General features: G+C 34.6%; 2 protein-coding genes across 2 annotated transcripts; one reads left to right on the forward strand and one right to left on the reverse strand.

Moving 5' to 3' along the window:
- The first annotated feature begins 484 nt into the window (after positions 1-484).
- On the forward strand, positions 485-9,765 carry LOC110456827 (glycoprotein-N-acetylgalactosamine 3-beta-galactosyltransferase 1-B-like). Its single transcript, XM_021507819.1, has 4 exons — positions 485-571; positions 4,259-4,525; positions 4,953-5,614; positions 8,570-9,765. The coding sequence occupies exons 1-4, from the start codon at positions 550-552 to the stop codon at positions 8,699-8,701; spliced, it is 1,083 nt and encodes a 360-aa protein (XP_021363494.1). The 5' UTR covers positions 485-549; the 3' UTR covers positions 8,702-9,765.
- Positions 9,766-11,331: 1,566 nt separating this feature from the next.
- On the reverse strand, positions 11,332-21,835 carry LOC110456823 (endoglucanase 13-like). Its single transcript, XM_021507815.1, has 12 exons — positions 21,729-21,835; positions 20,675-20,860; positions 20,006-20,300; positions 19,187-19,354; positions 18,209-18,396; positions 16,995-17,154; positions 16,622-16,733; positions 15,974-16,124; positions 14,732-14,876; positions 13,857-14,028; positions 12,764-12,948; positions 11,332-11,430 (listed from the first exon to the last, which is right to left on the reverse strand). Exons 2-12 carry the CDS (start codon positions 20,852-20,854, stop codon positions 11,372-11,374), a joined length of 1,815 nt encoding a protein of 604 aa, XP_021363490.1. The 5' UTR covers positions 20,855-20,860; positions 21,729-21,835; the 3' UTR covers positions 11,332-11,371.
- Positions 21,836-27,217: the final 5,382 nt, after the last annotated feature.

Genomic DNA, 27,217 nt, shown 5'->3' on the forward strand with positions numbered 1-27,217 from the left:
TTTATTATTATTAATATTATTATATATTATTATTATTTGTCGTAGCGACTATTATAGCAATGATCAGTGATGAGCATAAAAATACCGACCTTCAAATTACTTATATAAATATATTTCCTAATGAAGTCATGATGGTGACCATAACATTTGTAAACAGTCTTCATTTACCTGCAGATTTGAATACTTTTTTTGTAAAGATAGAGGTCTAAGGTGGTTGGGGCGGTGGAGGAGGGGGTTGGAAGATCACGTTTGCCTCCTCTGTGTCGCAAAGACAAAGGCAGAAAGGAAACAATACGATTCCGCAATATATACCATATTTGTCTTACAGCACTTCAATTGATTCATATCGCCCCTTAACCTTACAAGGGGACAACAATGGACGAAGACTATTGATCCTGTTTAGTATATGTGACAGTTGTTTTTTCCTTTCTGCGCAAACAATGAACAAGAGGATGAGCATAGCGACAGATGCAGCTCTTCATACCACACTTCAGTTTACTTTATATGATATACTAGTTTGGTGTAGTCTATCATTCTCTGCTTTATGGCATGGCTAGTTTATCACGACCAGGTACGTATCCCAGTTCTTTATCAATTACATTGTATGTTAATTTGTATGATTTTTTAGATATTCTAGTTAACAGATAATTATTGTCTGTATATGCAAGAAAGCCTTTCTCTAGGTAAGAGACTGTCACGGTGAAATATTATCACAAAAGAATATTTCCCTGAGGATAGGGGTGTATTATCAGAGAACACTCAAGATTTACCGACATTCCAACCAAAGGGTTTCAATTACAACATACCTTTTCTTTATCTTAATCCAAGATATTAATTATTATATTTCTTGTCTACCTTACGATCAAAACGAAAATAATATATTCATAAAAAGAATAGAACACTATTTTTCTTCTAGCATTTTTCAACACTGTTGCTATAGTGAGTAAGAAAAAAAACGATTCGAAAGAAATTTTTCAGCATCGATAATTACAGGGATATATTTGCTTCTTGTGAACTCGAAAACTATGTATCTCATGTGGCTTTTTACTTTTTTCTTTGGTTATTACGTCAGAATGTAGCCAACTACATTTTTTACTTTTCTATATGTTATTTCCATTGGTGGTAAGCATACCATCATACAATGGGTTACTGTATACTTTATTTATCTATATTTTTCCTCTATCAGGAAAAATCTTTTTGATTAATGATATCTTTACTTCTGCAAAAACGGTAACTATAATCTTTTGCCAACGTGAATATGTATCACTTTAACAAATCATTGGCGAGCAGAAAACCATACCTTGCTCAACGTTAACGTTAAAGTATACATCTACATAGCATAAATATACTATAGTTACACAGCAGATATCAATCAATTATGAAAAGTTCTTTTTACACAACCAATAAGATTGTATTTTTGACCAAGTATTAAACAAAGCGTAACTGAATTGAGTCATTTCGGAACATATATAACAACTATTGTACATACGCTTCTGCGAAGCCGAATCGACCTCGATTTTGTGGACACTCGTACACATTTTACACCTTTGAGTGTGCATACGCTTCACTGGTCATTTGTCTGATGAAGGTGACAGTGTACATATCGTATTAGTCATCGAAACGTCACAGAGAAAATATTATTGGTTGTGTAAAAAGAACTTTTCATAATCCGTACTTACCAACCTGAAGAAAATGATTAGAGATATCAATTAAATTATATCAAATATTGGTAAAACAGTTATGAAACAGTATCCCGGGGAATTTTCACTCATTCAAATTTTCGCCCTTCGCCGTTCAAATCGATATTTGCCAAATGTTAATTTCGCCCATCATAATGAATTACTTTATGTAATATTGTTAATAAATATTCGCTGTAATGATAAATTCGCCCTTTTTATGGGGAGGAAAAAGGCGAAACTTAACATGCAGCAATGTCACACACAGTTGTATAAATAAATTTACCTAAACTATCACAGATATTAGTTCAGTAAGCAATTGATCGGAACAAATGTTATATGAATGCTTGCTATATTTAATCTTACATTGTCTTTTTACAACATGGAATGAACGAAGTAGTCAAACGGAAAGTACTGCATTTGATTACAAAGTTCGTTAAGTTACAATTTAAATGTCGTGTTCAAAGGGAATAGTGACCTAATGTTTCTTAAAAGACTTCATCGGGGAAATGTATTGAAATATTGACATAACTGTGACCACGTCTTGTCCAATGAAAATGCAGACCCTAACAAATTTATAATTATCGATGTCATTGTGTGATCATAAACAGTCATAGCCAAATGCATAAATGTATGCATCCCGTAAAACGCATGCACAAGCTGTCTACATATTTGAAGCAATTGGGTGTGGATTCCACATGGTTTTACATAGCAATTGACGTGATATTTTACGTCGTAATATTGCTGAAAGCACCAGGTATCACCAGACACTTTAATCCTTCGTGGCAACACTTGGTTCATTTCATAATATTGCTGAAAGCACCAGGTATCACCAGACACTTCAATCCTTCGTGGCAACACTTGGTTCATTGTCCACACGACACTATCATGCGTTTTACAAAGCGGCGGCAAAATTGAAAGACGTTGTAAGCGACATATGTTAACCGCTTTGTGTGTCACGGACCACGCACGTGTTTCAGGTTTAAGATAAGGAAGGTCACTTACGACTATCAGATCCAAACAGTTGCTACTTCTATTGCCTATAGTAGTTTACCTGCCGAATCGGAGGTGGTGTCTTCCTTGTCTTCTAATTAGGAGACAATGGAGAAATCAAGAATATACCTGTTGCAGGCGGTGGTCTCCCCAGTCCTCTGTCCTCATTTGACCCTGGCGGTTGCGAGGACGTTGGACCCAAAACAAACAAACAAACACGTTTGTGAAATACATTGATAAATAAGAAAAACAGAAATAAATTTGCCAAGACAATTTCTTACATTCCATTTCTAATTCTAATTAGTGTATCGCATCTTTGTGTCAAATGAATGCAGATTATGTTGTTTTAAAGACGTACATTGTGTTAGATGATTGAACACATTGGCAAAAGTACCGGGAATTAAATTATCAAAACAGAATTCAATTATTATTATTATACCAATACAACTACCAATTGAAAATTCACCATATAGCTAATGATTCAGGCATGAAAATAAAAATGTTAAAATATAAGATCACTCTTTATACAAAAGGGAACTTATGAGAAATCTGAGAGTACAGTCCAGAAAATAATTATCCCAAATATATTTTCATATCAACAATTTCTTCGAAATAGACACAATAATGTCATGATGCAGTGTACATTATTTTTTTATTTATTTTTTTATTTCTGCGTAGTTTAATCACTAGTGTTTAAAATAAAGATCTACCACAAAGGTTGCCATGTGTGTAAAACGACTCTTCGTTAGATATTTTATAAAAAAAGAAAATCTTTAACCATACTTTCAAAAATATTGTTTTTTTTATTTCGCTTTGCTTTGTTAATACGTGTTTTGTTAATTCACATTAAATCCAATCTTTTGCACACAAAAAAAGACTCTGCAGAGCGAACTGATTTTTATATTTGTATTTCTTGTCTTGTTGTGTCTTGCTTTTAAATGTGTTGATTTCATGTTAAGGATCCCTGTAACCACCGCTGGAAAAACAAAAAAAGAACTCCACTGTAGTGTTCGTGCAAACTATAACGCCCCTTTTTAATTTCGTTTTGAATATTGTTCCGTGTTCAAAACACGAAAGAACATGAAAGCTGTGACGGAGAGAGAAACACTTGTATCAGTGAGCAATTTGTATTCATTCATTAGTACTCAACACGAACTTGTATCAAAGTACATGAAGTGAACCAATATTACTATAAAACAAGTAATTTCGGTACCTCAAGCGAACCGTAGTCATAAAAATAATAACTGGGGCGGGGGCTGTTTACTACTTAGCTCCGTTGGTTAGAGTGATAGTTCGAGACTGAGATCCATGATTTGAATCCCTATCTGTTTCGTTGCAAATTTTTGCACACAGAATGACAATGTCTTTATTTATATATTGAGTTTTTTTTATTCCGCTTTCATTTTTTTCATAACATTTCTTCTCAACGTAAGCATGACTCATTTAACAAAGCAATAATTATGCCGTTAAATCACATCTTCTTTTTACCACTTGAAGGCATTGGTTCGGGATCCTTAAAATTTGACAAATAGATATATTCATTCATCAATAATATAAAATCCTATTAATTACGTTTATCTTCATTACAGGATGGAGATTATTGCATGTCGTGTTCTGCAGTCTCATGACTGTTAGTATAATATCTGTAATAGGGTTTATCGTGACATCACAAATGACATTAAAATACAATGTCAAGATGCCTGACATCAACCTGTTTCGATACGTCGTTGATACAAAGAAGGATGAGTTGTCTTCGAGTCAACTTGAAGGGACGAGCACGATCACCATAGAGACGAAAAATGTCACCTCTACGACAAAATCAACTATTCGGAGATTTCAGTCTCAAATGGATGCAGGTTTGGTATTTTGGTATTAGGAGCTTAATAATGTTAAGTGTTTGTTTCGAAGTAACATTAATATCCATGAGAAAGACTCGAATTTTTAAATATCTCGCTTATCTTGAAGCCAGTTTGTCATGGCTTCAACGGCTTCAACAAAAAGAGTTTCGATTGCTTTTAGTTAAATGTTTCATGTTTCAGGTATGAATGAATATCAACGTTTTTTTTCAAAACGTTTGCTTACGTTGTCTTTGCAGAACTAATGTTTATATTTATTTTTAAAAAAATAGCAATATCAAGAGACATTCGTTAATTTTGATTGTTTAATTGTAGTTGGACGTTAAGATATAACCATTATTTGTCTACTAAACTTAATATTGAGATATAAGTGGCTACCAGTATAGTGTATTAATAGATCTACCTGTATATGTTATGTTCTTTGTAGATGATGACGATGTTGCTAGTCGTTTGAAGAAGGAAGTACGTGTGTTGTGCTGGATAATGACATGCCCTGCAAATCTTAAGTATAAGACTGTTTCCGTAAAACGCACGTGGGCCACGCGATGTAACGTGGTTGTATACATCAGCTCAACTACGGACACCAGCTTCCCGACCGTGGGGCTCAACGTCTCCGAGGGACGGGATCATCTTACGGAAAAAAGTATGCAAGCGTTTAAGTACGTGTACGACAAACATTTCAATGACGCTGATTGGTTCTTAAAAGCTGATGACGACACTTACGTTATACTAGAAAACCTTCGTTATTTACTGAAGTCACATTCGCATGAGGAACCTGTTTACTTCGGACATCATTTCAGGGCTCAAGTAAAGCAGGGTTACCACAGTGGAGGGGCGGGGTACGTCTTGAGTAAAGAAGCCCTACGAAGGCTGGCTCTGAAAGGAAACGATACGAATTTGTGCCATAAATCTGGTCTAGACGAAGACGTAGAGATTGGTCGATGTATGGAGAATATTGGAGTCAAAATTGGAAACTCAACGGACGCCTTAGGGCGAACCCGGTTCCATTGCTTCTATCCGTCAATGCATTTATCCGGATTATACCCTTCCTGGTATTCCCGATACGACACACATGGAGGAAAAAAGAAGGTGGGTATGTCGATAAAAACATTTCAGTTCTTTATGTGATGAATGTTATGTTAAATGTTAGCGGATTGATGTAATCATAAGCAGCAGATGTGCACAAGTCATAAGCAGCCAGAAACGTAGAAAACCTAAATTAATTCACAAATATGTATACATAGATGCTATTTCATTTTTCCTGATGAACTCTATATATTTCATGAGTATGACGGAATACTGATATTTTTCACGAGTGAGAAGTACGAATTAATATCTCTATATTCTGCCATAAAAGTGAAATATATATGGTATTCAGCGGAAAAAACTATTGATTCTTCCATTTATTACATTCTTTAAAGTACAAAAAAGTGCGGGATTAAGTAGGGCAATATATGACGTCAAGTTATAATGACGTCACGCTTTACAACAAGGCTTTGTGCCATTTTGAATGGGCTGCTCAAAACAATTATATCGTTTTCTGTCCTTGTTTCGGTAGGATTTGCCCACAAAAAATATCAATTACGTAAGTATGTTAATAACTTTGTGTATGTACCAAAGACGTATAACAATAAGCACTTATTCCACCGTCGTTTATCTGTAATTGAAAAGAAAATTTGCGACATGAAATAGACAATACCATTTTGATTGGTCAATATTAAATCGATACTGGACCTTATATCGTTACATATGAAAATAAAAACATTTCGTATTTCTATTTTTTCAAGTTTTTATCATCCTATTTATTTTTTGATATTTCACTAGCACATGTGTTATAAATAGTCATTGAACTGATTTTTTTTAATTTTCATGCTGGTATGCACGTTAATCGGTTACATCCATATTGAACATGAAGCCCGCTATTTATAGTCCATATATTTACATTTTAACAATAGAACAGTTGTTTCATTTCATTTATTTGTTCTCAAAGAATTTATCTATTTACTGCGTTTGTATATGCGTCGTCCTATTTAACTAAAATTGGCGCCAATAATCAACCGTAGTCATGTGAGCGTGTGACGCATGGACATTTTCCGTTTTATTCGAAGCAAAGCGACAAGACTCTCATTAAACATGGTTAATCAATGACGTCATATGTAAACCACGTGTTACGTCACGAGAGTGTTTGCTTTCATACTCAAATGAAATGCATTTCTGCTAGGAATGTTAATATTGTGGGTTGCAGCGCAAAATTTGATGTAAATATACAACTATAAATCTAATACAAATTATACACATGTGTAACAGCTGTGTAATCAAGAAATTACCTACAATGTACCGAGAGAGATCAAGAAAAAATAGTGAAAATACTCACTAAAATACAAAAACAAAAATTACCTATTTCAAAAAAAACATTTTTTAATTTGTCCGTGCATAAAAAAAACACATATAAGTAAAAATATTATTGCAATAAATCGCCATTTTGTCTATCTACCATCCATGCTTATATTATGTAAACATAACACAGAAACAAAATTCTTATTCATATAATAGTCAATTCACAATAAAATATACTTTTTTGATATCATTCGAAATGTATATACATGTATATACAGATATGGTCATCGAAGTAATTTCAGTGGTAAATTCCGGTACGTATAACTTAAAATTGGTTAATGGGCCAAGGAAGTGATTCCAACAGTGTAGACAATAGGAGGTTATCAAACTTTCGGAGCAATCAACCCTTTATCGAGACACCGTGTTTTTCTTTGTCTCGATAATTGAGCGGATTGCTCCGAAAATTGTACAACCTCATATTGTCTACACTGTATGATATTTGCTAAATCTTCGGAGCAATCCGTTCGATTATCGAGACACCGTATTTTTCTTTGTCTCGATAATGGAGCACATATATCCAAATAGTTGGCAAACTCATACTTGCCTATATATATATGTGTGTGTCACTAGGAGGTAGTGATCGACTTTGTTGCTCATTGAAAAAGAAAACTTACTGAAATTAAGATACACTGTAGATATCCCAAAATAATAGTCATCAATGTATTTCACCTATCTCAATTCTAAATTAATAAGAAGGAACTAAAGTTACATACACTGTCTAAGCATTTATTAGGAAATTTAAATATTCGAGGCAACTTATTAGGGGTGCTCTGCAGCGTCCAAGTTTTCCTTTGGTGTTCTCTGCTAAGCAGACATAGTAATCTTAATTACTATTGATGATGTCGAACACTTAATTAAGGAATGCCACATCCGTTTCAGGAAAGGGATGCAATACTGGAAACTGCTGTTGATATTTTAAATGTATACTATTATCTCATTTTCTCATATAAATGAGTGACAAAGAGCGAAGTGAAGTATTTCTGGCACTATAAGCTTATCACATATTCAGTGGGCAGAAATGATGAAGTCTATCGCAAAATTGATCCCGAAAATGTACTCAGTAATGCATGAACTTACAAAATAACTGCTAAAAAATAGCAGTTCAAGATCAGAAAATAAAGAAGCCATATTTTCACATAATTTTATCAAATGTTCCATGTAAAAAAATAATTATATGATGTAAAGGTTCAATTCTTACAATTCCATACAAATGGGTTTATATCAAATATCAATTAGTATGTATGTAATGCACCAGATAGTCACAATTAGCGATATGAATGTATGACACTGATTTCTAATTAATGATTTACTATTTCTAAAACTTAATTTTAAAATCAAATCACATAAACCATTATGTAATTAATGCAATGTTGCATTAGAGTTATCAAGTTAAAAACATGTATTCAAATTAAATTCATAAGAACATGCCTCCTACAGGTTGTCCAGGGATCGTTTTTGAATAGATATACATGCCAAATCAATGCATCATATGTTGGTTCAAATGCAGATTTCTATCAATGCCTAATGCGTTATCAGTGATTTTTTGTTAATGGTGATGAATGCAACAGCAATATATAACATGCTTATTTAAATGCGAATTGCTATTGATGTTAGATGTATTACCAGTGATCTTTTGTTTTGTTTCAGGGACGTGAGAGTATCAGTGAACACGCCATTTCCTTTCATTATATCACACCCACGGAGATGTATTATCTGGATTTTTTAATTTATCACATACTGCCGTATGGTATATCTTCCGTTGACAAGCATCTCAACTAACGCGCTAGACACAAAAAATCGACATCATACTTTGGAAGTTAATTGGTCTGGACACTTTTGTTTAAGAATTCAGGAGATTTTTTTCTGGATAAATGAAACCGGAATATTACTGTTTTCGTCCTACTTCATGCTAATTTCAGTGCGATTCACCTGGTCTTTAAACAAAAACGATGGCCTTTGATGTAAAAGTTCGGAGAAAATCGTGCATTTTTTTCCAAAACGATCTCTTAAATTACTTGCACTTATATTTTTTTGTATTTATCTAGAATTGTATGCAGCATTAAGATATTCCTTTGAACGATCATAGATATGAGACAACACGAATTACTCTCACACTTGCAATTTCTGCTAGACAGGAACATATGTTAAGCTGAGAATGCATATGAATAATTACACTGTAAAAGCAACTGAAGCTGATAAATCCGTCCTTTCTCGAACAGGTTGCTTGACCCAACCATTTCTTATAGATATATACGTTTAGGCCAGGATTGAAGCTATTTACTTTTTTCATGTAAAAATATCGTCCATGCAAATAAAAGAAGATACGCCATTATACATAAGGATTGCCCTGTACTTTGACGGCGTATACGGTAGCATAAACGCATATGGCAACGGTTACATCCTATGCCATGCGTTAGCACTCCATAAAGAATATGTTTGTTTACAACTGCATTCATGCTCACGTATACGCCGTCAAAATGTAGGCAGCACACCATAGGATATATTCGTTGCCAAAAGCGTTCATGCTACCATAAGCGCCGTCAAAATGAAGGTGTTCTTTATATTTACATCCAAAACGCGTTAAAATGCTTGTACGAAGGAAACGAGATACACAGTCGGAGTAGGTTCCTACGATGGTAACTACGGTAGCAAACATAACAATTTAACGCCAAAATAGAATATTTAAAATGCAGGTAGTTCAGTTATTTTAATGTGCTGATGGATTGAAAAATCTATCAAGTCAGATGATCCTGTCTGAGATGCGAGGAATTTATGTCTGTTACTGTAGACAATATAAGTAAGGTTTAAATGATCAACGGAGAGAGTTTGAAACGAAATCCTTTGTTGGCAGAATAAATCTATTTTCATAACTAAAATCGTTTGTACTTTAATAATTTTTTCCCAATTTGTACTTTCTGCAGTGATAAGTCTATATTTCGCTGGTACTATAAAAGTTATTTAGATATATTTATATAATGAACATGTCACAACTTTTATTTTTGCTGATGTTGAACGATGCGTTCAACATCAGCAAAAACAAAAGTTGACATCTCCGCAAAAATGACACATTTTACTTTAAACGGACACATTTTAATGCAGTCAACTTTTTGCACTTTATCGACTTAAACGTACAAGCGCATTGATGACTTTGTGCGCCCACAAAATATGCAATAGAAAACATGAACTCCAATTGCCGCAACATAATTTAGCGTAATATTTAATCGCTAAAATAAGACTACCGCTAAAATGAGTACGTTTACAGTATGTAATGAAAAGCTTTGACTAGACAATATTTAAAATATTTATTAAAGTACTAGATGTTCTTTTATGTTGATTGATTAGTGTTTTTGTTTTTTGAAGTATTATTTGAAGAATCAGACATTACTTATTGTTATTGCAAACAGTTATGAATATATGCTGTTTCTATTGTTTCATTATACAGTATACAGTTATACCTACTTGAAATTTCAGTAAGTGGTTTATCTTAATTATTCGTTACTGTAACATTGATAAATTAACCAGATTCTTAACCAGAATTCTTTTATCTGACTTCAAAGATGCAAAATCGGAATTTCTTTGATATTGTTTAAGGGACTTCAGATTATTTGAACACAATCGTTTACTCAAAGCTATACTTATCACATTCAGATCAGGTCGTTATTGTCGAATTTTCCGTTCTATTATCTGTTTGACCAGGAACAGTCACTTTGTATAAGAGGTGTTCATATTGTTCTTGTGGTCTCATTGAAATCTCTTCATATATAACTTGTATCAATGTCTGTATTAAAATAGAGTAGGATGAATAACTTACTTATTATCCGGTTCCTACTCTAAAGTCTATATATGCTGAGTTTGATAGATTGATTTTTCTACGTATTGATTGCCAGACAACATCGTTCATGGGGCTCTAAAACATGTTTATTTACTGGTTATGTTAATGTCGTAGTAACTGGCACTTATCAATAAATTATTACCATGGAAACGTGTTTGAGTTGGCTCTTAATTCTGTATTATATTTTGGTTAAAATATCTCTTTCATGTTGACATGTTGCAAATGAGTTAAGGGGATAACTATCTGGAATAATGAGGCTCAGTATGAGATGAGCAGTTTTGCATCCGAAAATTGACCATCAATATTTAACTACATGTGTTAACAACCCAGCCAGAACTGTGTGTGTGTGTGTTTATCTGTTTGTCGGTGGAAAGAAGGAGAAAAGGAGAGTGAGAGAGAACGACAAATGGTAGGTGTATAGAAGATAGAGAGAGTATTATATTGACAAAGCGCGGCAGATATACAGAGACACGGAGACGTAGGTAGAATAGGGAGCATGGATATAATATGTACATGTACAGTACTATGGTACAGGTAAATATGTCTCTCTATTACAGAAAAAAGCTAACGCTTAAAAAACGAAATTATAAATTTTATTGAACATTACATTAGCAATCTTAACATTTAGCATTTGGTGCTGCTGGAAGCTGCCCACGTGTAGCCATAGATGACAGACCTGTTGAAAAAAGGAACATTTGATAGACACATGTTTTATAGAATATAAAATGCAGATATGTCGTAGGCATAACGTAGACATGACGGAGTGTACCGCAGTGTGATAATAATTAAATTTATACTGTAAAACCTCTATATAATGTCGCTTATCTATCACGATAAAATGACCATTGTAAATGCTATGTATCGATATAATGCCCCTTATTCATCATAACAGCTTCGACATAATGATCTTCCTTTATAATCATACAGTAAAACTTTGATAGTATACCCCTGCTTTTCATTGTACAGTGAAACCTCGCTATAATGTCGAATGTTTATCACTTAATATTACATCCTTGATATAATGCCAACTGTTTATGATAAAGAAAAACACTTTGATAATACCCCTCATGTGGTACTTTTGAGTAAATAAAGGTATAATGTTATTGGGTTTTTTATCATCACTAAACAGCAAAACTTTGATATATTTCCACTTAGACTTTTTTGAAATTTGGAAATGTATTTATTATGTGCTATCTACAAGATAGCAGCCACGCCCTTCTGTTGATCAAATATGGATATCTCGTATATATTGTTTATAAAACTGGAGTTGCGATTTTATCATCAACAGTTCAGAGCCAAAAATTCCTATTATAGTAACAAAGAGTTTATGTTAATCAAATCAATGTTCCTGCCGTTAAAATAAACATTTAAAGAATATAAAACACAGTGTCCACGTCCGTCTGTCGATCTGATACAAAGGATACTTTATATATACATTTATTAAAAAAAGGATTAAATGTTCATGTGAAGTAAGTAAATATAGAAAAAATAAGATTTAACGACCGACTTAAAAACTAGCTGCTTTCACCCTTCACAGGGCTCTTCAGGTTTATTTCACAAGAACAACTTCGTGACGTCACAATTACATGTCATCACACTACAATTGTAACGTGAAGTCACGAAGTACACACGATTGGTGGACAAACTAGCGTAAAATTTACTTAGGCCTGTCGAGACTTGGTTTTAGTATTTTGGTCAATTGGTCTTCTTTCTTTTCTCTTAGAAATATATATATACAAAAAGGACCCGTACCATTTTAATGGTTAAATATCAAATATTAAATATTAAAGACATGACACAAAAGTTTTAGCACTTTCACCTCTTTAGAGGTTCATCAGGAGAATAATTCAGGAAAACAAATATTGAAAAGTTCGAGGGAATTTCTTGAAAGGAAAGATAACGTCACATAAAAAAATAACAAATAATTAACGAGATCGTGATATAAAAAAAAAGGACAAATAATATATTCGACCTTTAAAAACTGTAGTAAATTGTAGTTGAAATTGTACCTGCGAGCGCTGATTGGAAGCCGGCATTATAGTCGCAGGTGACTTCGTTCTTGGTGTAATCAGATCGCTTGTCAGCGTAGTTATCGCCCTGGTCTGGGCCTCCAACCAAAGCACCCTTTAGAACATGTGGGTTGGCGCCACCACTGTTGTAGTCGTTCCATCCGCAGTTGGCGCCGGGACAAGAACTTTAAAAAACAGGTATAGGTGGGACCATAGTTAGAATCTGTTTGAGACTAATGTGGTAGGAAAATAATGAAAACTAAACTTATTTTTTCTTTGGCATTTATTTCAGGGCATCACATTTGTCAAGTTAATATCCCTTTGTAATTTATCACTGCTTTTTTCGAAACGTAGCTCAATCATCAACTTGTTTTCATTTTGTTTTTTGGCACATTTAGACGTACTAAGTACAGAATGCGTGCGATCACATTTCCACGCTATAAATACAATGTACAAGTATACGTGTGCACGCTTCCTTATGTATATCACGACCAATTGAAATATGCTGCTTTTAAATTACCATTTATTTCTTTGTGACCAATCTGTTCATAACTTTTTATTACATATGATGAATCTCTGTCGAGAGAACAAAACAAATCTGTCAGTTTTTAATGTGTGCTTATATTGCGGCTAAACATCTCATCAAATAAACCGTTTATCAATATAAGAAAACATTAACCTCTATCATCCATACTGAATACCGGGAAAATTTCGCCTTGTCAAACTTTCGCCCTTCGCCCATAACACAATTTTCGCTGAGTGTTAATATCACCCTTTACATAGAATGAATATGTTCATAATGTTGTTTACTTATGTAGTAGGACGAAGAATAGTGATAAAGATACTGCCGTCGCTGGGCCTCGAACCCGCGACCCTTGGCTCTCCAGCCCGATGCTCTACCGCTGAGCTAACGGGAAATTCTTTACAGCTGCCGCTTGTAAGGTAACGTAATGAATGCACATCTTTTACACTTATATTCACTCTATTGCTAAATTCGCCCTCATAACGGTGGACGAAATAGGCGAAAATCAAACTGAAGCGAAATGTTCCCGGTGTGCAGTATTTACATACGACATAATCATACAATATATACCTTCCTCTGTGGTGGGGTTGTTTGGGGTAATTGCTGCCGAAGCCGATCTCAAAACTCATGTGTTGTCTATTGTCACCAAGGATATAATCGATCTGGGACAGAGCGAATGTCTTATAGTCGTTACCACCGATACCATCCTCGGCCGCCATCAGTGCCACGAAGGCTGCGTTAGCTGTAAAATAAGTAAGTGTCGTATTTATAAATCGGTCCGTGTACTCCATTACCTAAATCAGCCGCCCATATTTATAACCATACCTTATAAGGCTGTTAAAGGAGGGCCTTTATTACCAGCACTGCTCAATTCCTGCAATTACCTCATCTGAACTTAAACGTTGTGTAACTGAAATCGATCATAATTACTATAATATGCAGGTCAGTCATTTGGACGTGCACTTGAACAGACGAGTTTTTGACAAAGCACTTCAGCTGATACAATTTTTCTGGAAGTCGATATCATTTTGAATAAATTTTCAAAAAATGCATAAAGTAATAACTAAATGAATAAAAATATAAATAAATAAATTAACGCATTTACGGCGTTTTCTGATTATGGTGGATAAGAATCGCCATGCAGATTTTAAAAAAGATGCATGAATATGATACTCTACGATCAAAGAAAGGAACAGTTTATTAAATAGATCAATAACGAATAACTTAGTAAGTACCAATTTTATCTGAGACTCATTTCTCGTCTCTTACTTTCAAAAAAAGAGTGAAATCAAGAAGAAATAACGCAGGACGGACATATACAGTTCAGACTGTAAAGAATAATTTTGTAAGAGTTAGTATAGAAGGAAATATATGTATGTGATACAATTTGTTTTCATTTTTTTATTGTCAAGAGCGAAAACAAGTGGTGATAATTCGGTACGTACCAGCGTATCTAAGACTGCCCCACTGATCCCTCCATGCAAGTCCACATGGCGTGTAGGTGATACCACCGCCTGGCTTGTAACTATTGACGAACGATTCCACGTTAGCCTTGTACTTGGCTTCCTTTGTAGCCTCAAACAAGAGCAACTGGAAAACAATTGTAGTCGAACATCGTTTATGTATTACCAAATCTGATATCCTGATTTTCCATTTTATGTATGATGTCTTTTTAAAGTGCTTATCGGACTTTTACATCACACAAAGAAGTAGAAAATAACTTTTCTCAGTCGTAGACTGAAAACACTTGTTGCTGTTTCAAGCATCACATAAATAATGTTTCGATTAAACACCTGTCACATTTGCATCTTCAGATTAAAGAAAAATATTTCAATCCTAAACATTGCGTGTTTAAGTGATATTTTCTTTTAATATAAACACATATATTGAACGATATAAAATTTAACATTCACGCGATTTGCTTTTTGTTCTAGAATGAGTGAAACAAAAGTTATACAGATTAATTCTGACAACAAACATAATACATACATGTACAAAGGACTAACAATCCTTTGATATTTTAGCTTAATATAAAAATACATTATTATAATTTTCATTGTATAGGTCATATTTATTTTGTCTCTTGAGTGCAATATTTTTGCGGTTGATTTTTCCATCAATCTGGTTCTCAAGTTGTTAAAATGTCATTGTGCTCACTACACGCGTTGGGATGTTGTTCCATGTTTAATATGTCAGCAGTCCTCTGTGTAAACGAATTGTATATTTTAATTTAACCTCGAATACTTTTTATAAACAGGTGCTTTGAAGTTATGGCCTGTTGTTGTTGAACCTTCTTAATTGTAAACCAGCCTGCCACTTCTTTGTCATATTTTTCATATTTTATAAACATTTTTCATACAAAAACATATGATCATTTATACATCAATGTTGGTAATATATTTTTGCAAAAGTTCTTCATAAGATTAGTTTATTTAAACAATATTGGGGCAACATACTTGATTTTCATTCCCATTATAAGGTTTAAGTAATGACTTAATACCAGTTTATAGGTATGGATGCCCATTTATTCCATTGTCTCCACTATACTCCCATAATAGAACAAATTGGCTTGAAATCTTCAATACCTATATACTTGTAAATCTTTACCTGATAAGGGACCTTTTTCCGTCAAACAATGAACACGTTCACCGAAGATTTCACTACTGAAATAGATTATCAATGCTTACCTGACATGATATCTTCTTGTCGTCCCAAGACAGTGCCCAGCTGGTATCGGCCTCGTAGAAGCCCTTGGCGTCCTGAAGGTACTTCGCCTCTTGTGTGGCCTTATGAAGCCAGGCGGCTGCCTCACATAATTCGTCGTTGTAGCCTGTCGACCTGATACGCCCAAAAACGATCTTTACTTCATCAATTAACTTAATTATTAGTCAAGACAAATTTTTCATTTGTTTTTCTAAATATGTACAGAAATATGTATTGTTAATATTAAATACAGGTGCTCATATTATTCCAAAGACATGTATAATTGTTTCGCAGTTTTAATTAATAATTTAATGAATCAAATCATCCATCTTTTTTTGTCATCATGATACAATTGATGCATTAAGAAATTTCGTATTTTCCAAATGGCGTTAATTTTTGCCCAAAATGTCTTTGTAACTAATTTAATTACTTGAATAATCTATCTATTTACATTTTTCTCCGACGTATTTCGTCTGTGTTCAAATACTTCTTCCCGATGTATTTTGTCTATGTTCAAACATTTGAATATAACTTAGAAACATTTTTCAGTGCAGTGCCAAAAACAAACCGCGAACATTTAGATCTCTCCAAAATTAACTGATTGACAGTAACGTTTATAAATGCTGACTTACCCGTAATAGCTCTGAGCATCTGGAACACTTTGTGAGTATATTCCCTTGTGATTCTTTGCAAACTCGTACAAGCTCTTGGCAGCAGTCAACAGCTTAGTAGAATAACCGGCATCTATAACATAATACGATATAGGTTCATTCATATTTAGATTTGCCTGAATTAAAAACTTTATTATTTTGTTTTGTTTTGAGTTTCACTGTTGATATACATGAACTTCAACTCATACAAATAGATGCTGCTTCAACACTGAGCTTGTTATTTACCACATAATATAAACATAAATTGAATTAGAATAAAAATAAAATGAAATGTAATATTATTCCTATTCACGTGTCAGTCAGCGCTTGTATAGAACAATCTAGATTGTGTTACCTCTCTCTTTAAAGACAATAGATCCAGCGGCAAGAGCCGCGGCAGTTTCTCCTGCAACGTCACTTCCGGGTTTTCCTGCGTCGACCTTGTAGGATGGTCTGCTCATATGCATGTCTTCTGGTCTTCCCCAGACAGCGTGATCAGTTCCGCCATTGCCAACCTACGAAGAAAACGTCACTTCCGACGTATATTCAGTCTTCCTACGGTTAAATCAGAGGTTTTATTAATATCAGTCATCAATATTGCTGAAATGGACAGTATGTATTTTAGCATCTGAGAGCATCTTGTAAGATGTTTCTTTCATAATTCTATGTAAGATTGATTTCTTTTACCCAAGATAATCTAGAAAGTCGTTCTATCTTTCATTGGTTTGAACAGTCTTCTATCAAGCCTAGCAAGGATTGGTTCCTCTTTCCATTTCTAAAAGAGTTTTACGTCTCTACCTCGAGAAATCTTATCCTATGTCAAAAGTCATCGATTGCCTACGACAATGATGAAAGTCGTTTCTTACCTGAGTCAATATAAACAACTTTCGACATTAACTCAGACAAGTGGCTTTTCAATATCACCATCTCAACGGGACCTCTTTCAAAAGTAGGCTCTCACATACTTTAATAGTCTTCTGTCAGCAAAACATATGCTAAGCTGGCCTGTCACTTGAACTTATGTTATTGGTTGTCACCTATCTGAGCCAACATTAAAAAGTATATGTAGTCTTAACCTATGTAGACAGTCGTCTCGCTTATCCTATGTTACTTAGAGCTAAATTGAAAATCACTTCTCATCTAAATATGTTTTAAAAATTATCTTCATTGGATCATTTTCAGCAAGTATTTGTCATTTGAGCCCATATAAAGGAAGAAGGTCGACTCCACTTCGCTTATGCTGTGCGTATATTGACTATAACTATATAGACACTCGTTTCTTGCCTGTGTCTATGCTGAACCTCGTTTCTCACCTCTGCCTATAATGAAAATCGTCTCTAGACTTAGACTACTTTGAAATCGTCACCCGCCTTTACCCATATTTAAACTCGTCTCGCGCTTGTGCCTATATTGTAACTCTCTATATCTCAACTGAGCCTATATTGAAAATCTTTCCTTTTTTTGGCATATAATGAAGATTATTTTCACCGAAGACTTAATCTTAAGTCATCTTTAGCTTTAGCCTATAGTTGTCATTCACTTAAGCCCACACTAAAGACCGTCTCTCACCTGGGCGTAGTACACATTTTGGCTTGGTTTCCAACACTTCAGGAAGTAGTCGAGTGGCCATTTGAGGCAATCATACATCATTTCCAACTGACCAGCCGCCTCGTACCCATCCTTCCACCTGGAGAGACCCCAGGCCAGAATTGTAGCCGAAGATGCCATCGGAAAGTTGAACTTGACAAGGTCGCCAGCTATTACATGTAACACGATAAAAATCCACTTTTACTATAGTTTATAATTCCTTTTAACTGTATATCATTTTGAAAGCCGTATAAATCTGTAAATGCATAACATTGCATCAATACCCTGGATAGTAATTGGTTATGTCAATATCGACATAAAAACTGTGCAATCAACACTTTGATATTTATTTTAACGACATTTAATAATAGTTTTACGGTACATGATGACTATCCTCTACACCAGACTGGAACATGATAATTGTGTCATAAATCTTCAGTTCATTGTTACGATACTACAGTTGTCATATATGCTTTGAAATTTGGAAATTAATTAGTATTTTCCCTGTGTTTATCTAGTTCATTTTGAAACTGTTGAAATTATTGGCACAAACTACATTTCCTGGTAAGTTATACCTTATAACTGCGGTTCTTAGTAAAAAGAAAAAATCATTTTGTAATTGTTTACTGCACTGTATTTCAAGGAATTTCCCTTGTTGCCAGATCCCTGTCATAAACCCTTCCTGATACTTTTCTGCCTACGAGATAAATAACCTTAATATTACCTATTAAAGTTCATTATAGTAACTGGCACAAAAAGAAGGCGTGTGTATGTTTTGATAATACTGGATTATATATGTTTGTAAAATCTAAATATCAAACTTGACCAATATTGGGCCAGCCATACATTGGATCTGTCAAATATATATTGCTAGACCAATATCGAAATAGTAACCAACTTAACGTGGGTAAAGTTACTGATAAACTGAAAGAAATTAAAACAACAAACAAAGCCGCTTACCGTCATACCAGCCCCCGCTCAAGTCTGTTCCTACGTCACTTCCGTCTCCAGTAGCAGAGTTAGATCGCCATGGGATAGGGTTGTTACCAGGTAGTCTGCCGGATCGCTGAGCGTCGTAGAACAGGATGGACAGCCCGAGTGCATTACCGTAGTCGTATTTGGTCGAAGCTGTATTACAGTTTGATAATAATTCAAGTTTGTCAGACATGACATCCCTATAACAGATGTTTTAGAAATGGCTACTGTGTAGCGCTTTTGTTGTTTTGTTTTTGCCTTTTTTATGACATCAAATTAACCCTCTCCCCTGGCTCCTCCAGTCAGTCCTTTGTGACTGGGGCTGATGAAACTGTTTTATACTCAAGCATGGACTCTCTGCTCAAGTCAACTTTGTTGTAAAACTCGCTAAAATCAAGTAACACAAGTCCCTTCAGATTTTTTCCAAATTATTGACACTATCTGTTTTTTTCTTTCTTTTATTTACATTTGTTTCACCAGAATTAGAAATTGGGCTTGAGCACAGAATCCGAGTTTGAGCATCACAACGATATCATGAATGCTGTCCCGGATTATGTGACAAGTTTCCGTGCCAAGGTGAAGACAATTAAATTCGGTGGCATTAAAACACTACTCATGCTTGTTTCAGTCTCAACTATGGACATAGGACAATAGCTATTTCAAAATCTTCAAAACAACAAAATCAATATTGTCAAAACGTAAAACAAAAAAATGAAATAATATTCTAGGCTAACTCTTTCATTTCACGCTAACAACCAAAGCGATATCATGACCATTATAAAATTGATGTAATAAAATATTTACATCCTACTGAGGAAGAACCACCGGAGATAGGGGTTCCAGATCCACCTGATGATTCACCAGTTCCGGAACTACCACCGCCTGAGGTACCACCAGTACTACCGCTGCTACTTCCGCTTCCGGGAGCATCTACACCTTCTAAAAATACCCGAACGGGCCCCGCGTGGTCCCCAGAGGCTCTCGCTACAAATATGACATCGAGGCTAGATCCGCCTTCAATATCTCCGACCCCAGGAACATTCTGTAATACGTACTCTTGGTTATTGTTAGATTTGGAGATGACCGACGCCTTCCAGATCTGATGTAAGACAAAAAAAAGGTTAGAACACAATTTGTGTGACGTGTGTGACGTCATACAATCCATTTAATAAGTACGAAGCATGTTTGGCACTAAAAAACAATGAATTGGAACTAAATATGTTTAACGTCACAAAAATCAAACAACAAGTATACAACATGTGTGAAGTTTCGCTATTCATAGAATTGGTACACAGTATATGCAACGTCAGACGTCCTGTAGAGTTATTTCACAATTTATTGGAAATCAGACAATGCGCATTTTGTTTTTGTAAAACGAAATCCACGAGAATGATTCGTTTCTCATTAGGATCTCTCTAAGACAACATTACTGATTATAACGGATATTCGAAAACTGATTGCATTAATGTTTACCTCAACTTTATCAACAGGTTTAGAGAACTGTAGATGAGCTTTCCAGCCGTGAAGTGCATGGTCAGGGTGAAGCGTGAACGTTCCCTGGAATCCACCAGGCCACTCATTGGTGATCTGGACGTTTGTGGCGCCCCCTAACGCCAATGTAACTGTCACCGCAAGAACGAGAAGACGCAACATCTTCAACTGAAACAAAGCAATGTATTAAAGAACTATATAAATAGCAAACCACAGCAAACCACTACCTGAGTGGCTTGGTGTCTAGATTGTTATATAGCTTTTGAAAGCCATTTCGATGTTAGGCACGAGTTCCAATCCCCTCGTCTGGTATTTAAAAATTCAAGAAAAATTCTGAAACGTTACCTTTCAAGAACTGTGAAATCCACCTATATATTTTATGCGTATATAGGATGTGATAATTTACAAATTTTCAAGCAGGACTGGATTTAATTATGAAATTAAAGTTCAAAATAAAACATATCGTCTCCTCAGGATTCAAATGATTACAAACAAACAAAAATGAATAAATAAATGATAAATTAATAAATAAATAAAAATGCAATACATTGTAAACAAACGAAAACAGGCCCGAACTATGTCAATAATGACAAGAAAACAACATAAACCTATGAACACTCCGTATGATAGACCAATTTTTCTGTTTGCTCTAAAGAAAGGTAAAACACAATGCAAGGTGTTTTTTCAGCAAAATACGTGGTTACGTCTTATTTAGTAATTGTTCAAATGTACTTGAAATTGCAACAGTCAAACATTTTACATAGGTATTTCTGAACGCTAAGCGTCTTCTGCCTCATCGATAAAACCTATCATGTTAATCTAGATCAAATCAAATTCATGTCATGTCCTCAAAAAAAAAAGGTCGTATCATCAAAACCCCAATATAAACTTTCATAACAAGTTTCATCTTATTTTATAGCTCATGAATATGATAGCTCAGTACATAAGTACACACCAGGAACTCTAATTGACTTAATGCAGCAATAACTAGGGAGACACCAAAACGACACGGGAAGCATCATGAAACGGTACTTACATGAGAGGTGGTGCTTTCAATTAAGTCCGCCACACAATGATCTAAAGGCGCCCCTGGAAATGTTTAAATACCCTGGACAGTCTTATCTGGTCGAATACTTGCGTTACATATTTACAAAGCGTTCATAGTCAGGCGGTAAGTGGAATACCTAGGTCGCCCACCTTATCAGTAGAAATTCACGTCTTTCAAATAGCCTACACACGAATGACCAACTCATCAATTCCCAGGGTCAAATAGTTCATCTAGACCTTAATCAAGCACATAATGTTGTACTTAAACATAATGCACCTAAATTAGGTTATGGCCTTGTAATGTACAGCTCAATGTTCGTAAACACACAATATTTTATCAGAAGCCGCAGACATTTTATTATTACCGTAGATCAATGTAATTGAAAGATAATGTGTCACTCTTTGTTAAATTTCTTTAAACATACTTTACAGACATAGATATGATACTGTTAACCGGATTATTGTTAAGCTTTAACTGAAAAACATTCAAGTTTAGCCACATACTGTACAACATTGTAACGTTGTTATTGTTGTTGTTGTTGTTGTTGTTGTTGTTGTTGATGTTGTCTTGCACCTTCGTTACACCTGCTGAACGCATTTTCTGTGAATGTACTGGGTTCCTCGTTGTTTTAAATATGCATATTTTGCTTTTCGTTACCAAACTTATCTAATTGTATTTCCTTTCTTTTTGTATTAAATCTGCATATTTTGCGGTTTCTTTTTGCTTTTTGCTATGAATACTTGTGAAAGCTTAACTTGCTAAATCGTACAATGTACCACATGACCGTTTTGAGATACTACCTTTGATTTCGTAATATTAGTGTAGTGGGTGTCCCACTAGGCGTTCCATGGCTGCCCCTGTTTAACGCCTCTGATAATGAACAGTGCAGAAAATGATAACGCAATGGTTAATAGGGTTAATGGATTTTTGATATTGTTATTAAAATGATTTTACACGAATTATATCGATTCTTTTAGTAATAGTAAAAGGTTAAAATTGCCTTCTATTGGATATAAGAAGGAATATATATTAAAAAAAAATCGAGAGTAATATGTTTAAGAGACCATTTCTTGTCATGATATTGTTCAAAATATGAATTTATTTTATAGGTTAATTTGAATACGTTAACTGGCCTTTTTTTACATCAAACACGGTAATCTGTTTCTTAAAGCTGCATTTATCAAATCACGGATATCCTATGGTGGCAAACATGCATGTGTCTGAATGTTCTATGATTTAACTAACCAAATAAAGTTCTGGGCCTGTATTAATGAAAGCGTTCTCATGCGTAAGCATGGATTTAATGCTCAAGACTGATTTCTTGTCCTTGTTATAACTTAATAAATAAATATTATTTTCTCAATGATTTGGAAACATGTTAAAGAGATTTAAAGCCACATTCTGTTTTCAATGTTTACATTGGACTTTTTAACACGTTATAAGCGACCTACAAAAAGTTCGTTTGATCACAGAATCCACGCTTGAGATTGTGAACGGTTTCATGAATACGGGCCCTGTTCTTAGTGCTATCAACCGTTGTACTAGTTTGTTCTGCCAATTCTTGTCCGTGTCCTCAACTAGAGAATCGGTTTTTATGTCTGTGTTGTTGACTTATCTACGTAAGTTCGGTTATATGGTTTTCATTCCTATACTTTTTATTGCTGCATTAGAACATTATAAGCACGGATTATTATTAGACCCTTTCATGCCAAGGGGTAAGAATTTCCAAACAGAATGGTTTCAAATTTTACGGCAATTTGAAAATACCGAGGGTGGAATTTCCTAATTTACATCTCTGAGCATGAACAAGTGTTGTTGTTAACCCCCCTCGGTGACATCCTCCAAACAAGTAACAAAGACGTTGGTTTCAGCACATAATCCAAGCTTGAGCATGAGAACGGTTTCATGAATACGGGCCCTGTTCTTAGTGCTATCAACCTTTGTACTAGTTTGTTCTGCCAATTCTTGTCCGTGTGCAGATAAATCAAATCATTTGGTCAACCTTGACTTTTTAACATACTATAATGTACCACGTGACCGTTTTGTGTTGTTGTCTCTGTTTTCGTAATATCGTTGAAGTGGGTGTTTCTTATCTGTCTTTGATGAACACCTGTGATGGTGACGAATACAGAAATTTGTAATATAACGGTCAATGCAGCAATTGTATTTATTGAATGACCATTTCTTTACATAAATTATATGAATTTATTAATTTTTCTTATATGGGCCCAGGAAATAGTCACAGGTCGGCGGTTCTCTCCGGGTATTCCGGTTTCCCTCCAACACCAAAACCTATATGAGGCCAAAAACAGTTACCCTACATGTTCCTTCCCTTATCTTTTCCATTTATCCTAAAACAAAATTTGCAATTATCAAAGAAGTACTGTTAATTTATAGATGACTCGTCTATATAAACCTTATAAAAATATTGAAAAATACATATGATTTACTACCTACCCACCCTTTTTATTTCAAACATGTATAATAACAATATGCAAACACAAAATCAAGTATAATGGGCTAAATTTGGAACAAAGAAAAGATTGACATGAATACCCTTGAAAAAGCTCATGGACAACAAGAATTGGTAATTCGGAAAAGTAGGAGCTTGTCTGCATCAAAGACGCCCACCATTAAAATCTAGGTCAGATCTTAATAATGTCATATATACGTCAAAGGAAGAACCGGGGTAATTTCGTTCTCGTTATTTATGTACTTATTTATTCATTTATTCAATTTGTCATATCAACTTCCGTTTCGGTTTTGCCTCTACATCTTGCCCTTGTGTTGACGCAGTGGTGTATTTTTTTATTTCTACAATTTGTTAAAATAGAAAGTATTATTCTCCTTCCTCCACATAACAACAATCTTGCTTCAAGATATTAACTCTTTAACCAATTTGATGCTATTTTGATGGATTTACATTGTAATAATTATTTTCATCGATATTCTGGTTAATTCATTGTTCGTAGTGTTGTATCCATTCATAAGATAGTTTTTCCAACATTATCTCTGATTTATCATATTTGAGTAATGGATGTCCTCATTCTTTGTATATGAACCTAGAAAATTGATGTTCCGTTCATAGTACTGTGAACGAACCCTTGTGCCAGTTTATGACCTACACACTCTGTGATATAACCTCTGATTTTCTCAGACTGCTGTACTGTGTGCCCTGACGGGTGATTATTATCTGTCCTAGTTTACAGTATTTGATGGTAACCAATACAGAAGATTGGATCGTAATGGTCAATACAACACCACGTTTTGAAACCTGAATATTTATGTCTTTATGAATTTTCATTTAAGTTTATTGCGATCAATATGGAGAATAGGCAAATTAATCAAATTCAGAAAAACTCCTCATGCGAGTTAAGTTTCAGGAGTTTATTCACTGTCGAGGACAGGATCTATTATTCCTAAAATTATCAAACTGAAGGTGTGGATTATTTGCATTTAATGTCTTTTAATTGCCTTCTGACAGATGAAACAAGACATGTACTAAATGTGGTACAGGAAATGGCAACATTTCCGTAGTACCTAGTGCTCTGTTAGGATACATGAATAAATGTAAAAGAAATGTCTATAAAACTGTAATTCAAACTTCTAAACCGATAAAATTGTACAAAAGCTATTTAAGGAAAGATTTACATGGAGATCCTTCCAAATGTTGGAGAAGAATAAGACAAGGTATTCTGGACGGGTAGATGTTCTCTGCTTCATCGACGACACCAATAATGGAAATCTAGGTCAAATCAATGTAATGTCACGTCCTCAACTAGAGAATCGGATGTTGTTGTTTGTTATGTCTGTGTTGTTGACTTTTTGTATCTACGTAAGTTCGGTTATATGGTTTTCTTGCCTATACCTTTTATTGCTACATTAGAACATTATAAGCACGGATTATTATTATACCCTTTCATGCCCAGGGGTAAGAATTTCCAAACAGAATGGTTTCAAATTTTACGGCAATTTGAAAATACCGAGGGTGGAATTTCCTAATTTACATCTCTGAGCATGAACAAGTGTTGTTGTTAACCCCCTCGGTGACATCCTCCAAGCAAGTAACAAAGAAGTTGGTTTCAGCACAGAATCCAAGCTTGAGCATGAGAACGGTTTCATGAATACGGGCCCTGTTCTTAGTGCTATCAACCTTTGTACTAGTTTGTTCTGCCAGTTCTTGTCCGTGTGCAGATAATCAACTCATTTGGTCAACCTTGACTTTTTAACATACCATAATGTACCACGTGACCGTTTTGTGTTATTGTCTCTGTTTTCGTAATATCGTTGAAGTGGGTGTTTCTTATCTGTCTTTGATGAACACCTGTGATGGTGACGAATACAGAAATTTGTAATATAACGGTCAATGCAGCAATTGTTTTTATTAAATGACCATTTCTTTACATAAATTATATGAATTTAATAATTTTTCTGATATGGGCCCAGGAAATAGCCACAGGTCGGCGGTTCTTCTCCGGGTATTCCGGTTTTTCTCCATCACCAAAACCTATATGAGGCCAAAAACAGTTACCTTATATGTTCCTTCCCTTATCTTTTCCATTTACCCTTAAACAATTATCAAAGAAGTACTGTTAATTAATAGATGACTCGTCTATATAAACCTTATAGAAATATTGAAAAATACAATTGATTTCCTACCTACCCACCCTATTTCTTTCAAACATGTTTAATAACATTATGCAAACACAAAATCAAGTATAATGGGCTAAATTTGGAAAAAGAAAAGATTGACATGAAGACACTTGAAAAAGCTCATGGACATCAAGAATTGGTAATTCGGAAAAGTAGGAGCTTGTCTGCATCAAAGACGCCCACCATTAAAATCTAGGTCAGATCCATGTAATGTCATATATACGTCAAAGGAAGAACCGGGGTAATTTCGTTCTCGTTATTTATGTACTTATTTTACTCATTTATTCAATTTGTCATATCAACTTCCGTTTCGGTTTTGCCTCTACATGTTGCCCTTGTGTTGACGCAGTGGTGTATTTTTTTTATTTCTACAATTTGTTAAAATAGAAAGTATTACTCTCCTTCCTCCAAATAACAACGATCTTGCTTCAAAATATTAACTCTTTAACCAATTTGATGCTATTTTGATGGATTTATATTGTAATAATTATTTTCATCGATATTCTGGTTAATTCATTGTTCGTAGTGCTGTATCCATTCATAAGATTGTTTTTCCAACATTATCCCTGATTTATCATATTTAAGTAATGAATGTCCTCATTCTCTGTATATTAACCTAGAAAATTGATGTTCCGTTCATAGTACTGTGAACGAACCATTGTGCCAGTTTATGACCTACATACTCTGTGATATAACCTCTGATTTTCTCAGACTGCTGTACTGTGTGCCCTGACGGGTGATTATTATCTGTCCTAGTTTACAGTATTTGATGGTAACCAATACAGAAGAATGGATCGTAATGGTCAATACAACACCATGTTTTG

This window comes from Mizuhopecten yessoensis, unplaced genomic scaffold (genome assembly GCF_002113885.1).
Source record: "Mizuhopecten yessoensis strain PY_sf001 unplaced genomic scaffold, ASM211388v2 scaffold8853, whole genome shotgun sequence".
NCBI classification, from domain to species: Eukaryota; Metazoa; Mollusca; class Bivalvia; order Pectinida; family Pectinidae; genus Mizuhopecten; species Mizuhopecten yessoensis.